Source organism: Phascolarctos cinereus, unplaced genomic scaffold, assembly GCF_003287225.1.
Source record: "Phascolarctos cinereus isolate Bilbo 61053 unplaced genomic scaffold, phaCin_HiC Scaffold_5;HRSCAF=322, whole genome shotgun sequence".
NCBI lineage: Eukaryota > Metazoa > Chordata > Mammalia > Diprotodontia > Phascolarctidae > Phascolarctos > Phascolarctos cinereus.
In genome coordinates, this window is record NW_027555958.1 from 451,482,993 (window position 1) to 451,499,088 (window position 16,096).

The following is a 16,096-nucleotide window of genomic DNA, read 5'->3' on the forward strand; positions in this document are numbered from 1 at the left end:
GGTCTCCATGGAGTGCGGCACTATCCAGCAGCTCAATCATGGACAGTTACCCCAGCCAACAGGATCTCTTAGCGTCACTGTCCTTTGAATTTTCAACAGGATTTCAATTGTGAAAAATGCCCCTTTTGTTTTTGCCACATTCATCCAAGTTCTCCATCTACCCAAAGGGGAAAGTCTTTCTTAAAGCACTGTTTGCTGGGGAAGGTTCTTTCTTTTTGTTATTTGCAGGAAGTATGCCTCATATATTTAAGAAGAGAAAAAGAAAGGACAAAAAAGATTCCTTTGAAATGTTGACCTTTTTAAACAAAGACTTATGGCGGGTTTGGGCAGAGAAAGGTCCTTTCAGCTTCTCTTTGTGTGGTCTTGTTATTAAGAAAACAGTAACAGAATCCAGGCTCTCAGTCCTCTTTGTCACTGTAAGAGACCACAAGAACCTGTCTATGGCTACATCAAGACAAAAAACAACGGGGGAAAGAAGAAAGACAAGGAGAAAAAAGACGAGAGATCTGAAAAAGAGATCACAAAGAAGGTTTAGAAACAAAGATACACAGACTCCGGAGGAGACCACAAAGGCGAGAGCTTCCTGAGGTGGCAGTTGGGAAGAGGGCCCTTTGCATGCTGCCAGCATCTCTCCAACTGCGCCTACAAGAGAGACCTGGTGAGTTCGATGGGTGTAATTCTGTTCCACTCAACAAACGGTGATTATATTCTGTCTGTGTGAAGGGAGGCCATAAAACTCAGACAAGATGGCCAAGCTCCTGAAGTTTAACAGAGTAGATAGCTACTGACAATCACGGAGGTAACATGGTCCGAGAGGTCACTGGAGAAGCACAAACAAGATCTCGGGGTAGGATTCCAGGCAGGAAAGCCATGAGTGATCGGGGAGGACCAGGGAAGGTCCCTGAAGGGAGCAGCTGGCATCTGAGCTTGCTGAGTAACTTTCATTGGCCTAAACTGATCAGGTGACGAGGTGGGGAAGGATGCTTTAGCTATAAGGGACAACAAGACAAAGTGACACAGGCAAGTGGGTGGAGACCATGATTGTGAGATAGTGAGTCCTGCAGATCTCCTATTTGCACAAGGAAGTCCCCAAATGATCACAACTCAGAGGAAGTGGTTCCCACCCTTACACGCTTGGATGGGTCTGAAAGGCCAGTTGATGACCACCACAGCTGAAGACAAATCTGCTTGAAAACAATCTGCGTTTGCTGGAAGGCTGCCGGTGAGGCAGAGAAGACTGCCTTCCCAGGTAAGCCACACCATTTTGGGACAGCTCGAATGACTAGGAGGTTGTCCACTGCATTGAGCACAAATCTGAATTTCTGCAGCTTTTGCCCACTACCCCAAGGTCTTCCCTCTTGGGTAAAGAAGAACAAGCCCAGCCCCTGATTCCCTTGCTGGCTGTATTCAAGTACTTGAAGGGCTGTTATTTCCCTCTTGAGCCTTCCCTTCTCCAGCCTACACACACCCAGTTGCTTCAAGATGCTATCTCATCCATGCATCCTTTCGAGGCCCTTCTTTATCCTGGTCAACCACCTCGGGACAGTCATCAACATTCTGCATAAACTGTGGTGCAATCCATTGGGGGTGGTTTAAATAGAGTTCAGTGGGTCTCTGTAGACAGACACACACACACACACACACACACACCCCACACACACACACACCAGAATCAAAGCACCTGGAGCAGAGACTGTTTCACTTTTGCTTTTGTATCTCCAGGGTATAGCACAGTGCCTGGCACACAGTAAGTAGATACTATCCCCCCTAGTTCTCAACATGATGCCTGTCTTCATGCAGCCTAAGACTGCATGAGTTTGGTTTAGCTGCTAAATCATGACACTGACACTGAGTTTATTATGGTCCAGCAAAACCCCTACATCTTTTGGAGGAGTTGCTCTGCAGCCATCCTTCGCCCTCATCTTATTCCTGAGAAATTGATCTTTAGAACCCAAGTATAAGACTTTACATTCATCTCTTTAAATCTCATCTTAGATCTGATCCAACATTCTTTCAAAATAAGTCTAGATTGAGACTTTGTCATCCACCATCTTCATAGGAAAGTTGCCTCTGTCAAAGTCTTCGGTGCTGCCAAATGGTTCAACATCAGAAATGGATATAGTTTTAGCAATGGCAATGGCATTGAAGAAGGTAAGAAGCATTACCAGGTGCTTTGCTGCTTTACATTATGGACCATTGAGACTTCCCTTTTGTACGTGTTTTCTTCTCTTTAATAGGAGGTGATGACAATAGGAGGTTTCATAGAATAAAAACTACCTGTGAGCGGGGACTGACTTGCCTTTCTGCTGGAATCCTCAGAGTTTAACAGAGTGCCTTATACACAGCCAGCACTTCCTAAATGCTTTTACAATTCAATGGGTGAGTGTGATGGCTATCCCTTTGCAGATCTGATTAACATGCCATCTCACCGTGCATCCAAGATGTAGAGACAGCAGCAGGACCTGTGACTGCACTGACATAGGGCACTCCTGGATGAGAAGCTCCCTATTTCTAGGCAGACTGGCCCTGGCTCTGCACCAGAGTCTAAGTGACCTGAAGCCTTGAGGGGTGAAGAGACCGGGCACTATGGGTCAGAGATGGGCCTCCAGCCCAGCTCTAACTGCCTCCAGGGCCTCTTAGTCACTCAAGCAAGTCTTACATCTTCAATCACTGACAACAATGTTAATTTAAACTAAATGAAACTAAACAAAGATAAGACAGGAGGAGGCGCTCCACTGGAGACTTCCTTCTAAGATGACACAGAGAAACATCTCTCATTCAGACACTTTGGGTGTGACCATTCAATCAATTTAGAATCTTCTTAGCTGTATTCCCATCTTGCCTATATCCTGGCATCTTTTGTATAAAACAGCAAGAGAGATGCTTTGCTAACATCTAGGCAAACTATCTATAATATTCCTGTGCTCAACCAAACTAGTAAATCTGTCAAAAAGAAAAAAGAAAAAAGAAAAAAAAGAGAAAGAAAGAACGAAAAGAGACAGTTGACCTGGCATGACCTGTTTTTGCTGAAGCCAGACTGGCTGTTTGGGATCATAATTACTTTTGACACTATTCTTTTAATAATATGTACAAGAATTTTTCAGGAGTCAAAATTAAGCTCACGGGCCAACAGTTTACAGACTCTATGTTCTTGCCTTTTTAAAGTTGGGACGTGTCCTCCAATGTTGCAGCAGTTCTCCCTTTCTCCATGGTCTTTTATGATCATGTGGTTTTTAAGAAGTTTGGGTTTTTAATATGACTAGTTCTGTTGATGATTTTCCTCATGGTGAATCTCCCTGCATCCTGCCATAAGTCTCACTTGATCATAAAGAGCGATTTCTTGGATAAATTATTTCAGTTAGTTTGACAGCACCTTATTGAAAAATTTTGAGTTCAAAACATTGGTTCATCAGGTGATTATGAATGATATTGGCCTATAGTTTTCTTTCTGTGTTTTATCTTTATCTGGTTCAGGTATTAGGACTACACTTGTCTCATAAAAGGATTCTCGGCATTTACTTTCTCAATTTTTGAGAATAATTTGTGAAGTATGGGTACTACCTATTCTCAAAACGTTTGCTAGAATTCTCCTGTGAATTCACCAGGACGAGGAGTTGTTCCCCACTTGCCCCTTCCCCCATAGCTAGATGGATGTCACTTTCTGAGACTGGGTTATGTAAGATCTTTGTCTGATGGCTAGGTCTTCTGATAGTTGGGTACTCTATATTTTTGAAGGCACTGCTCTATTTCTCGTGTTCTCAATGGTCTTTGACAATGGCTCAAGTAATCACACCCACCAGTTGTCTCAGTATCCTAGAAGGCAGTTCAACCCACAGCAGTGGCTCATCAAAGGCAGCCAGGTGCCCCTCTCCTTACTTATCTGGGGGCCCCCTTTCTGCTCCTTTTTCTCCAAAGGTCATTCATTCTCCTTGGCAAAGAAAATGGAAACCAAACAGGAGTGGATCTGTTCTGTCTTCCCTTCTGTCCTCCACTAACCTTTTCTTTGAATCTCCTCTACAATCATCCCCAGCAATGGTCCCTGAGCCTCTGCTTGAGAAGACCCCCAGTCAGGAAACATAGGTTGGATTCATGGTTCTGACACACTGGGCAAGTCCATTAAGTTCTGAGTTTCAGTTTCCTCATCTGTAAAATGGGGATAATACCTTCTTCTATATCTCCCAGGGATGTGACAGGGAAAACAGTCAGTCAGTCAACCACCTTTATTAAGTTCCTATTGTGTGCCAGGTACTGTGGCAAGCGCTGAGATGCACAAATCTGAAAGAACCGTATCAAGGTGAACTGTGGCGGTGCTGATTTCTACTGGAGCCAGCCCGTTCGACTTTGGCCAAGCCCAGCTGGAAAGTTTTCCTACATAAAGCCCAAATGTGCCTCTCTACAACTCCCCTCCTTTGCTTAGTTCTACATTCTAGGAACAGACAAACAGGAGGAGAGGAATCACTGGCAAATGGGATAAGCACACCACCTAGGCCTCTATCCAAGCCATCGACAACAAGTGTTAAACAACCCAGGGCCTAGCAGAGGCCCCGAGTGAATCACCCCCCTGTCATGGAGATACTGAACCTTTAGCAAACATTCTGGTGAAGAGTCCGGGGATCCGATATGTTCTGGGACCCTTTGATGTCTTATTATTTAACCATTCCTCTCCACAAGAACGGCATGAGATATTTTAATCTAGCAGACTATCTTTTCCAGATTCTTCTTCTCTACAGTCTTATTACTGAAGGAAATGAGGCAAGTTTGGTCCGACAGTTTTTGAGGAAGTCATGCCAGCTCTCGGTAATGATCCTTCCCTTTCTGGATGTTTAGTAAACGTGTCTCTAATGATCCATTTTAGAACGTTACTTGGAACTGAAGTCAACCTCACCGGCCCATGGACTGTAGACTCTCTTCTCTTCTCTTCTGTGAAAACTGGGTACATCCTTTTCCAATGCTGTGGTACTACTTTCCTGTTTCTGATGACATTTCAAAGATTGCTTATGGTGGCTCAGCAAACATATCGACCAGAGGATCTAGTTCATCTGGACCAAAGGACTTGGATTCATCAGGAGCAGCTAGGTTGAATAATTTTGTCTGCACTGCTCCTGCCTCGCACAATAGTTATTTGTGCACATTTCTCAACTCCCCTCCTGGACCATGAACTCTGTGAGGGCAGGCGCCATATCTTCTTCACACTGATATCTTCCGCAGTGCTAAGCACAGGGTTCTGCCATATGGCAAACACTGTAGACATCTGCTGGATGAATGGATGGTAATATACTGTAGTGGCTTGAGGTCAGGGGACTTCAATATTGTCTCTGACAGTGACATAGTTGTTTGACCGCAGATAAATTACTTAACTTCTCAGCCCCAGTTGCCCTGTTGGTAAAACTTGTTCCATTTACCTTATAAAGCTGTTAGAGAGAAAATGTTTGGTATGATATAATAATCAAATGTTCAAAGTCGTTTAGGACACCAGAGATTGGGAGCTCCTTCGGACAATGCTGCTCACAGTCTCCGAGTGCTGATCCATCCTGTGGGATTCTCCTCCGTGTCTTCCCCCAGAAGCTTCCTCGCGGATCACACCAACACGCTAAAGGATTTCCCTGCTTGTATCCAACACCATGAGGGTCAGTGGCGTGGCTCTTGCCACGTGGCCATGCCATCTTCTTTGTCCCATAATTTCCCACTGACATCCCAGACTTCTGTTCTTCAGAGGACCTCATGGACGATGTGCTGCAGGTTGCTCACATCACCTTTCCATTGCCCTCTGTGTGAAGCTTATCTCTAGGGAATCAGTGATGTTTGAAGTCTTGCTGCCATATTGTTACATTAGTAAGACATCTGTATTTGAAGACAGACTGTTGTAGTTAGGAGACACTTAAGTCCATAGAATATTAAAAAAAAAATCTGAGCCCACTGAAATGGAAGAGAAGGATGAGAATAGTGGAAGAAGATAGCCTTCAGGAGCTGGTGGGAATTCCTGAAGTCCTCCAGTGTAGCACTCTCACTTCCCAGAGGGGCAGATGGAGGTCCAGGGTAGGGAAATCACCTATTCCACATCAGACTCCAAGGTGGCCCCACAAAGTAACCTTTGACCCTAGTCAGGAACCTTTCTCCTCAGTCCCATCACTCTCCTGTCAAGCACCCTTGGGCAGTGCTCCAGGAGTCCGACCCTCACGTGGGGCTTTCTCACACAGCGGAACCTGCACTGCTAAGTGCACGGGGGCACTGGTCTGAATGTGATACTCTGGATCAAGGTTAATTTTAAAGAAACTGGGCCCTTCCTCTCACACTCCTTCCCTGATCATAACTGAATCATAAGCTTATTAAGATTTCCTTTTAAAAAATGACCTAGGAACTCAAAAGCATATGGAAGTAATTGTTGCTAAATCAAAATAAATCAATAAGAAAAATGATCTCGGGAAATTCACAACTGCTGATGGAAGTCTTTCCTTCTTGTCTCATATTAAGTTGACATTTGAGCTTTAAGACCTAGAGAGCATTCGTGCTTAGCCGTGTCTGGCACACAGTAGGCACTTAATAAATGTTTACTGATTTACTGATTGACTGATAGACACAACAGTTCTCCAAACTTAAGAGCTTCTTCTAGGTCTTTCACTGGAGACCCGCATGATAACTTTCCAAAAGACACTTTCAAAGCAAACAGAAATCCTAACATCTTGAAGCCAAAACGCAATCAAAAATTCAATTATATTGGGCCTTGGGTTTTTCCTATAACCCTCATATTAAAATTTGTGCTCAGCATTAAAGGAATTAGAGTCAATTTCTTTACTGATGAGTTCCGGGGAACACAAATTACGAAGAAAGAGTGAACTGGGAAATCCCCATGCAAATAATGTGCATTCATATTCTCATACAACATAATCAGTAAATCTGGCACTAACGAGACATCCAATCGATGTGGCTGAGGAGCGAGCTTTGTGCATTACTGTCAATCACTGTCTCTAGACCAGGATAAAGGTAATCTGGGAAGGCAACACACCTATTATTACAAATTCCTAACTAAGAACAGTGCTTCATTACTTTAAAATGTCACTGTCAGTTGACAGAGTAACAGATAAACATCTTTCTGCTATGTGCCTGACTGCCTCTTGACTGCATGGTTGAAATATTGACTTGTTTATTATGAACTTAAGTAACTTTCCGGAGAGGAAGCCCTTGCTGTCTGCAGAGGTCTCAGCTCTTGGCACTGTCCATCTAGAACTCCTTCCCTCAGACTTCTGGCCAGGAGGCACAAATGATCTTGTCGGTCTCACGTTCCTCCACAGCCAAAGGAAGGTCCTAATGCTGGCACTCCCCACCTCACAGTGGTGCCAGCAGGGCTACAAGTGCCACGAAAGTGTAGGGATGTTATTATTTATCCATTTGATGTTCTTAGGCAGTGGCACAGCAGATTGAGTACTGTGTTTGGGGGGTAGGAAGTTCTGGGTTCAAATTTGGCCTCAGACACTCTCTTAGCTGTGACCCTGGGCAAACCAGCCTCAGTTTCCTCATATGTTAAATGAAGATCATGACAGCACCACCTGCCCCTCCTCACCTGCTGGGAGGTTCAAATGAGACCATGTTTACAAAGCACTTAGTACAGTTCCTGGTACACAGCAGGTGCTTAATAAGTCCTTATTTCCTTCATTTCTCCCTCCCTCCCCTCTCTTCCCTCTGTCCATAAACTGCCATAATCCACATTCAACTGGATTCATCAAGAATCACAAAATCACTTACTGAACACTTCCCATATCCTGACAGGCTGCGTGGTGTAGGAAACATAGAGCTGGCCTCGAAGCCAGGAAAACCACCACCACATACTGGCCGTGTGACTCTGCTCAAGTCATTGAACTTTTCTGCAGTGTAGGTAATTAAGACTGTAAATTGCTAAGTAGGTGAAGACCTGTATTGGCAGAGGAGTTTCCTCTCCTGAGAGTTCCCTCCTTGCCCCTTTCCTGTGTGGGGCCCTGTTACCCACTGGGCATTTTTCCAGGGCTCTCTAGTGTTAGACTGGTAGAACCCAAGAGATGGAAAGGACCTCAGAGGTCACTATATCTGGATGTGTCCATCACAAAGTCATCAAACCTCAATGGATCACTTCCCTGGAGCAGGAATCCCTCTATGTTGGGAATAATGTATCTTGCAGATTCCCAAAGAGGCGAAGTCTCCTCCTTCCTCAGTAATTCATTCTACTGTGGGATGAACAGGAGTCTGCCTCCTTGTGACTTCCCGGTTCTACCCCTGTGGCCAAGAAGCACAAGGCAAATTCCTCTTCCCCACAATAGGCCTGGAGGGATTTGAAGGCAGGAATGATGCCCCCTCTGTCTTTTCACTTCCAGACTAAATATTTGACCTTCCTATTTCCATGGCAATTTTAAAGGTTATGTTGCAATTCTTATGATTCTCTATAAAATGTTAGTAACTCACCCAGTCATGAACTCTAATGAGGCAGCACTGTGAGGTGGGGAGATCACTGGGCTGGAAGTCAGGACATCTGGGTCCAGGCCTAGCTCCATTATTCTCTTGCTGTGTGACTATGATTAAGTAAACCTTCATAAGCCTGAGTTTCTTGATGTGTAAACTGGAAGTTCTAGAGAGTGCTACATTCTTGGTGCTTTTCAGTGTGGTTGTGATGATAAAACGAGATCTTGGACGTGAACGTCCTTTCTGTAAGTCACTAATGTGAGCTGTTATTAATATTGTAAATAATAACCCTGATAAACAAAAATGCTATAACTGGAGTAGTCTTTCACTCCTGTCCCTCTAGGGAACTATATGTCATTAAGAACATTTGAACATTCCTGGCGTCAGAATTCAGGAGATCTACTGAGTCATTCAACAAACACTTCTCAAGTGCCTACATCCAGGCACGTTAGAGGGTTTCAAAAATGACTTCACGTCTAAAACGTGCTGATCACAACATCCTATTTCTGCAAAGGCAAAGGAAGGCCTAGGAAGGCCTGGATGAAAATCAGCAGTGTGCTGAAAAGCGTGTAGCTGCTTGGAGTGATCTCTCTGAGCCAGCTCTCAGGGTCACTCCACAACCAGCTAAACAGAGAACTCCATTAAGAATCTCACTCTCTGCCAGTATTGACATGGGGGAGCCTGGCTGATCTGGGCACCCACCATCACTATCTGTCCATCGCACGGAGGCCTGATGTGACCTTTGACCTTACCTCATCCTTTATGTCTTCCTGCTGTTGGGCCATGAAGATCTCCACTGCAGCCATCAGCCTCATCATGAGCTCGTCCACTGTTGTGTTACCTAGCAACACAAGAAGATTGCCGAACTTCACATTATTCAAGTTATTAAAAAATGGAAAGCAATTCTTGAATTAATCAGGAAGGAATAACTAGTGTGGGGAAAAATTACAGATTAGAATGCTTAATATCTCATTAAAATATTTTAATTTGCCTTTCATTGAGAAGTTTGACATGTTCAACTAGAAAGTGGTGATGGGCAACACCAGCAGCTGAAATTCAAGAATTTATGTGTGACGGTCAGCAACATTCTGTCCACTGCAATTCCATAACAGACGTTTGAGAATTAAGGACCAAAACTTGTTTTCCCCAAGCCATCAAGGCAGTTAGTTATTTAAAGAAGCTGATGAGCACACTACCATTATTTTGGACATGCTCTTGCTTCTATAACTAGTCTGGGCCCACAGAATATCGGGGTGGGGGGGTCTCAGAACCTGAAAAAGGGGGAAGGGATCTTAATTAGGTATCAGCCAGTTCAGCCTCCTCATTTGACAAGATCACTTCAAGGATCTGTAATTTTGTTGGTGAGAGAACTCTGTTCAGCGATGCACACTGCAGTCTACCACAAACATCTCGTCTTCTGGTGGAGTGGATGAAAGGCTGGATTTGGAGTCAGGAAGATCTAGATTCAAAGCCTGCCTCGGACACCAAATCACTTCCCTTCTCTTAGCTTCAGTTTCTTCCTCTGTAAAATGAGGGGATTGGGCTCAATGGTCTCTAAGAAACCTAGGCCCTATGACCCTGTTGTCCAAAGAAGGGGAATGATTTGCACAGGGAATCTGAAAGGTGAGATCAGGACCCAGGCTGCCTTGACTCTAAGTCCAGCACTCTCTCTACCTGGCAAGCCTGTCTGTCCACCTCATTTACAGAGGAGAAAATGGGGCCACAAAGACAGAAAGTCAGTCCCCAAAGTCAGTGGTGGAGCCGATTCACCAGGGTCCAAACCCAGTGAGAGTTCCACGTCACAAATGCTGCTCAAGCAGCAACAGCCCCCAAAGTGATGATTAAAAAAAAAAAAGGCAAAAATAAACAAAAACCTTTGTGACTTCTTTCAGTGATGGACAATCAGAACAATTCAGTGTCTCAAAGCACTGCTGCATGAATGGCTAAGAAACTGGGTGGGATCTTCTGATAAAAACTGATGTTTGTCAGCTACAGGATCATTCAGGCTCCTTCAGTGATCTGCCCCAAACCCAGAGAGCCACAAGAGGTGAAAGTGTCTAGCCCAAGACATCAAGGCCCACCCACAGAAGGCTGGTGACCAGACCAAAGCTACACATCTAGCAGAGCTGGAAGTGGGCCCCAGGTCCTCTGAGGAATAACAATGATACAAATTGCTGAAACTAACACAGTTTGACAAAACTGTATTAGGTTTTGAAAAGGTTTGCAAGATGCTTTCCAACTCAACATGTCCAAAACAGAGCTCACGCTATCTCTGCCCAACCTCTCCCCTCTTCCGAATGTCTCTCTTATTGGAGGGGCTGCCCTCATCCTTCTAGTGACCTAAGCCCACAGTCTCAGTGACTTCCTTGACTTCTCATTCTCACTCATCCCATACATCAAATCTGCTGTCAGATCTTATCATTTCCACCTTCCTAGTTTGGCTATGCCCCCTTCTCTTCACAGTCTGGTTCAGACCCTCATCACCTCTTGACTAGATTGATTCATCAATTCTTGCGACTCCAATTCATCCTCTGCTCACCTATTAAGAGTGATTTTTCTAAAGTATACATCTGACTATGCCATTCTCCTACTACTATATCATGCCCCTGTAACTGTGCCCTCCTCCAGGAGCAAATAAAAGCTCCTCTGTTTTTCACATAAAGCCCCTTTCCTACCTTTCAAGGCTTCTTACAAGTTATAGAGCTGGTAGCAGCAGAGCCGAGAGTTAAACCTAGATTAACTGATTTGAAATCCAATACTTTTCTCCAGATTGCCAACTTACTGAGGGCAGGCACCGGCCCTGCTTCTACCTCTACACGCCTGGGACACAGCATAAGCCTAGTGCGGGCTAAGAGATCCTTTCCAGCCTCTCTGTAGTTGACACCACTGTTGGTCACCCTCTCCTTTCTGGGCTGCTGTGTCACTGCTCTACCTGGGTCATCATTCTACCTGTCTGGCCGTTCTGCTCAAGTCTCTTTTGCTGGCTCATCATGCATATTAAGCCCCATAGGGTTTTCTCTTCTATCTAATAATACAAGTCAATTTAGGGAGAAAGGGAATTGGCATCTTGGTGCACCAAGAAAGACTTCAGGTAGAAAGTGGTACTTGAGCTGAGTCTTGAAGCAAGACCTCGGGGACCCTGGCCAGTCACAATAGAGATGTCCTACCCCTGACATTTAACAACTACATTAGCGGTGTTTGCACTAAGGACTGTTGCTGGCCTTTCTGAAGACTCCTTACACAAAACTCTGGCTGGGAGTTGAAGAGGACCTTTCTGATCATCTAGCTTGAGCTTCTTATTTTACAGAGGGGGAAATGGAGGTCCAGTGACTTGTCCAGAGACACACAGGTGGCTGCGGAGCTGAGAACTGAACCCAGATCCTCTGATTTTGAACCCTGTACTTTCTCCAGTGTCCTATGATGCCTTAATGTTAAGAACATAGAGCATAGAGGCAAACAGAAGGCAAAGCCTAGGTTCTAGCACCAATGGTACTATGGCCTTGAGAACGCGGCCCTGCATTGGAGGATGGAGTGGAGGTCTTACCTTGTATTACATTTAACACTTCATTCGACGAGCGCTTTCCCATGATGATGAGGAAAAGCGGAAACTGATCTGTCTTTTGAGTTCGAATGGTCTGAGCCACCACGCTGCCAAAGTGTCTTGTACACATTGTCAGAAACCTAACAGGAGAAAAGAAACAGGAAGGTGACTTGGGGATCTTCCTCAGCACTGAGGTCATCTGTGCCATTCTGTGGGAGACCCGTGGGCATGAAGCTGATGGTCTGACAGAGAGACAGACTGCTAAAAACGTGAGCCCAGATCAAACCTGGCTGTGCTGAAAAAGACAGAGAGGTGGATCACCTGGGTCCATCTCACACTGATCAGCTCCTAGGCCTCTATTTGCCCCAGAACAGCGAGAATTTTTCCTTTTCCTTTTTTTTTTGTTAATTAGTGCAAAAAAAACCAAAGAAGGTTTCAAATGTCTATTATTGTTCTAAGCACTAGGCTTTGGTCCAGAAATCTCATGCTAACATGTCCTCCTTCAAATTTGAGCACTCAATGTCTGAAGGGTGTTTTCTCTGGAAGCAGTGGCCTTCTCACTTCATACTTAGTACCAGGATAAAAACAATAATTCTAAGCTTTTGACCAAAAAAAGCTCTGAGATATTAGCATAGGGAAGTCTAGCATTAGTATTCTTACCACGATCGGGAATAAATGAAAAAACTGATAAAGCTTCTCTCCTCCATTAGAGGACTGTTTGAAATTAGCATTTCTTTCAAGAGAAAAGGGTAGCTTATGATATGTTTTCAGATCTGATGGTAAAAAGTAAATGTCATAATAATAATGAATTATGAAAGACCAAATGCAAATACAGAATGCTTTAATAAGATCCAATTTAATAAAGTCTGTAAAAATAATGGACTTTTAATAACACGGGTCACAAAAGGCAAAACAGTGGAAATTCTGAGGGCTGGACACTGGTACCAGCTTATTAATTCTTAATTATGTTCATGAAAGGCAACTTAAATCATATGTTTTCTTATGCCTTATGATAATATTTTAGGTAACAACTGCTCTGAAATGTATGTTCTGGCTGATGAGCAAAGTCCTGTCATCACATGAGCTAGATGGTAAATCTATTTAGAAAGACAAACGGCATTAAAATGCCATGTGCTCAGATTCATTGGAGACCCAAATTCACAACAGAATTGGTCCCTTTAATTCTTAAAGCCAATACATTTCTTGCTGGGAATCTGTTCCTCATTCTGGAAGTTTTAGCTGAATTTCCCTCAAGGCCTCTGGCGAGAGGACGACCACTGTGGCTGTTAGCAACACCTCCAGTATGGGATACTGACGTTGTCAACCTTCACAGTGGAAACTCACCTTTATCGTATCTGGTATACTCAGTAATGACAATTATTACTCATTTGTAGTGACTGAAGTTTTATAGTGTGCTTTTCTATGAAAAACTTTGTGCAACTAGGAGTATAAGGACCATGATTCCCACTTCAGAGAAGAAGGCACTGAGGCTTAGAAAGCCTGTGACTCTCCCAGGGTCATACACTTAGTATGTACTGGGAACTGGAACCCAGGTTTTCCTGATGCTGAGGCCTCGTGGCCTGTTACTCTAGGCCCTCACAAAGACTCTGTTCACTCCTCTCTAACTTACTGGAGTATGTAGTATTTGTCTATGTGTTATATCCCTCTACTTAGACTTGGAAGTCTTTGAAGGCAGGGTCTAGGTATCATCTAAACTTTGTATCTCCCCAGTGCTCTGCATGCAGCAGGCAGGTAATAAATGCTTATTTAACTGATGTGTTCACAGAATCAGAGTTTTTCGGGACCTCAGGGGCCACTGAGCCCAGGTTGTACCTTCTCCCTTCTACCATGTTCCCCATCAAGTTTTCATCTAGCTTCACCAAGAGGACTTCTAGTGATGGGGAACTCAGTAATGTTCTGGAGCAGCCAGCTGTACTTTTGATTGGCTTGAAGTATTAATTAATTAATCTTACCTACAAGTCGTCACTGGAATCTTTCTACTTGTACCCTCTGGGGCCAAGAAGGACAAGGCTAAACCTGCTTCCATGGGATGACCCTTTAGATACAGTTCTCACATCCTCGCTTACTCCTGATTTTCCAGGATAAGTAAATGTCCCCAGTTCTTTCAGTTGCGGAATGGCACTGTAAGAAGCAGCTGAAAGTCAGGCCTCAAGGCAATCTCTAACTCAAGGCCCTACAATTCCACTGCTGGTATCCAGACATTTTAGGGGCTCCATGGAAAGCATCAGAACTATTCTGGGTAAGCCCTGCTCCAGGAGTGCAAGCCTCTAGACCAAATTTCTCTTGACTGTGTCAAGGTGAGATACATAGCTAGCAAGGCTAGAAGACTGTAATCCATCTTTTCTCCCTCCTTCCCTCCAACTAAAATATTTGAAGCCTGCCTTAACCCTGACCTGAACATTTTGTGAATTTTGAAATGAAAAAATATCAAAGACATCCAGAAGTCCATTTCCTAGGACCAGGAGAAAAGCAGAACATGCTGCTTTCACAGCAGGGGACAGAGTATGTGTCACACAGTCTCTGACCAGCATCCACTGCACCAGGGACAGGACATCTTGACTGAACAGGATCCCAATGATGATGACAAAAAGCCAGACTGGCTTGGTGCTTTCAGAAATCAATCCCAAATCAATATGAAATGTTAAACTTTCCAAATCATCTTAGTTTTACCATTTATTTTATTACATCCATTCAATCCACAAATATTAAGCACTTGCTGTGCTCAGAATTACCATTCTGGAAGAAGGACAGACAGAGATAACCATGAGGTGGGGTGGGCCACGCTTAGGGCAGCAGAGACACCCCCAGCCAAGTGCTGCTGGAAGTTCTGGGTGGGAGGAGCTGGGGAAGTAGAGACAGCCATCAACAGAGGAAGGCTTCCTAGTAGAGGTGGCATCCGAGCTTAATTTTCAAGGTTGGGCAGGAATACAACCGGTGGCAAGGGGGACATCAAGCTATGATGGGCTATGTAAATCTTTCTTTACCACCCTTATCAAAAATTTCAAGTGGTTATTTTCCCTCAAGGAAAAAGGAGAATGCCTCTTTGCTACCAATCCAGTTTCCACTGTGATGTAATGGAGAAGACCATGATTTCCAGATATGTCATTAATGATGATCATTATTATGGGGGGAAAGGAAACCAGAATTGCATTGTAGTATTTTTGATTTATACCACAAAGAAGAACCAGAAGTAAGCGCAGAATTGACATTCTGACTGCATTTGACTCAAGCCCAGAATGTCCCATTCCCCAAGTGAAGAAGGTAAATCAATCCACCCATTTTATGGTAGCTATGCTAATTTTAATTTGTGTACATGGCATAATTAAGGGCATACTTAACTGGAAAAGAAGATGGACAGGAGGGCATGGAAAGAGATGGAGGGGACAACATGTAAGACTGTCTGATTACTGTTTTAGTATGAGATATGAGCTACTCCAGGAACTTCAAAATAGCTTGGATGGATGGAGGTTTAAGGAAAGACATGGATGAAAATCACAAAGGATGAGGAGGGGGGCGAGGTAATGCAAGCAGTTGTATCTCCTTTGGAACAGATGAGGTGAGAGAGGTTCAGTGAGTTAAATGACTTGCCCAGGGTCATATACTGCCCCCTTAGGGAGAAGTATAATGCAGGACAATACCTGTGACCTGGGGTCAAAAGCTCCAACTCCTCCTAAGGAGGGCAATCACATGTTCGTCACTTTTCGAAGCTTTGCCACTTATCAGCAGTGTAATCCTGGGCACAGAACTTAAATTCCCTGCTTCAGTTTCCTTCTCCATAAAAGTAGGAGCAGTAATTAATACTTGTTGCTTATAGCCATAAAGAGCTTCAGAAATGCAAGCTTAATGCTTCCTGAATAATTGTGAATGAAACATTTCTATTTTTTTTTTGCATGAAATTCTTCACTTATTTCTTTAAAAAAATTTTTTAAAAAGCATTTTAATTTAATGTTCTGAGTTCCAAATTCTATCTCTTCCCCCTTCCCCGTCCCTCCTCCCTGAGACAGTAAGCAATTGACATAGGTTACACATGTGCAATTATGTAAAACATTTCCATACTAGTCATTTTGTACAAGAAGACTTGATTAAAAGAAAAAAAAGAAAATGAAA

At 43.8% G+C, this 16,096-nt stretch overlaps 1 protein-coding gene across 2 annotated transcripts in view; it reads right to left on the reverse strand.

The window, feature by feature from the left end:
- The window catches only part of FAF1 (Fas associated factor 1), a 415,784-nt gene that overhangs the window by 64,991 nt on the left and 334,697 nt on the right, over positions 1-16,096 (reverse strand). For both annotated transcript variants that reach the window (XM_020987731.2, XM_020987730.2), the window contains exons 14-15: positions 11,972-12,108; positions 9,180-9,268 (exon numbers count right to left, since the gene is read on the reverse strand). In XM_020987731.2, the coding sequence (XP_020843390.1) occupies positions 9,180-9,268; positions 11,972-12,108 (226 nt within the window). The remainder of the gene's footprint in view (positions 1-9,179; positions 9,269-11,971; positions 12,109-16,096) is intronic.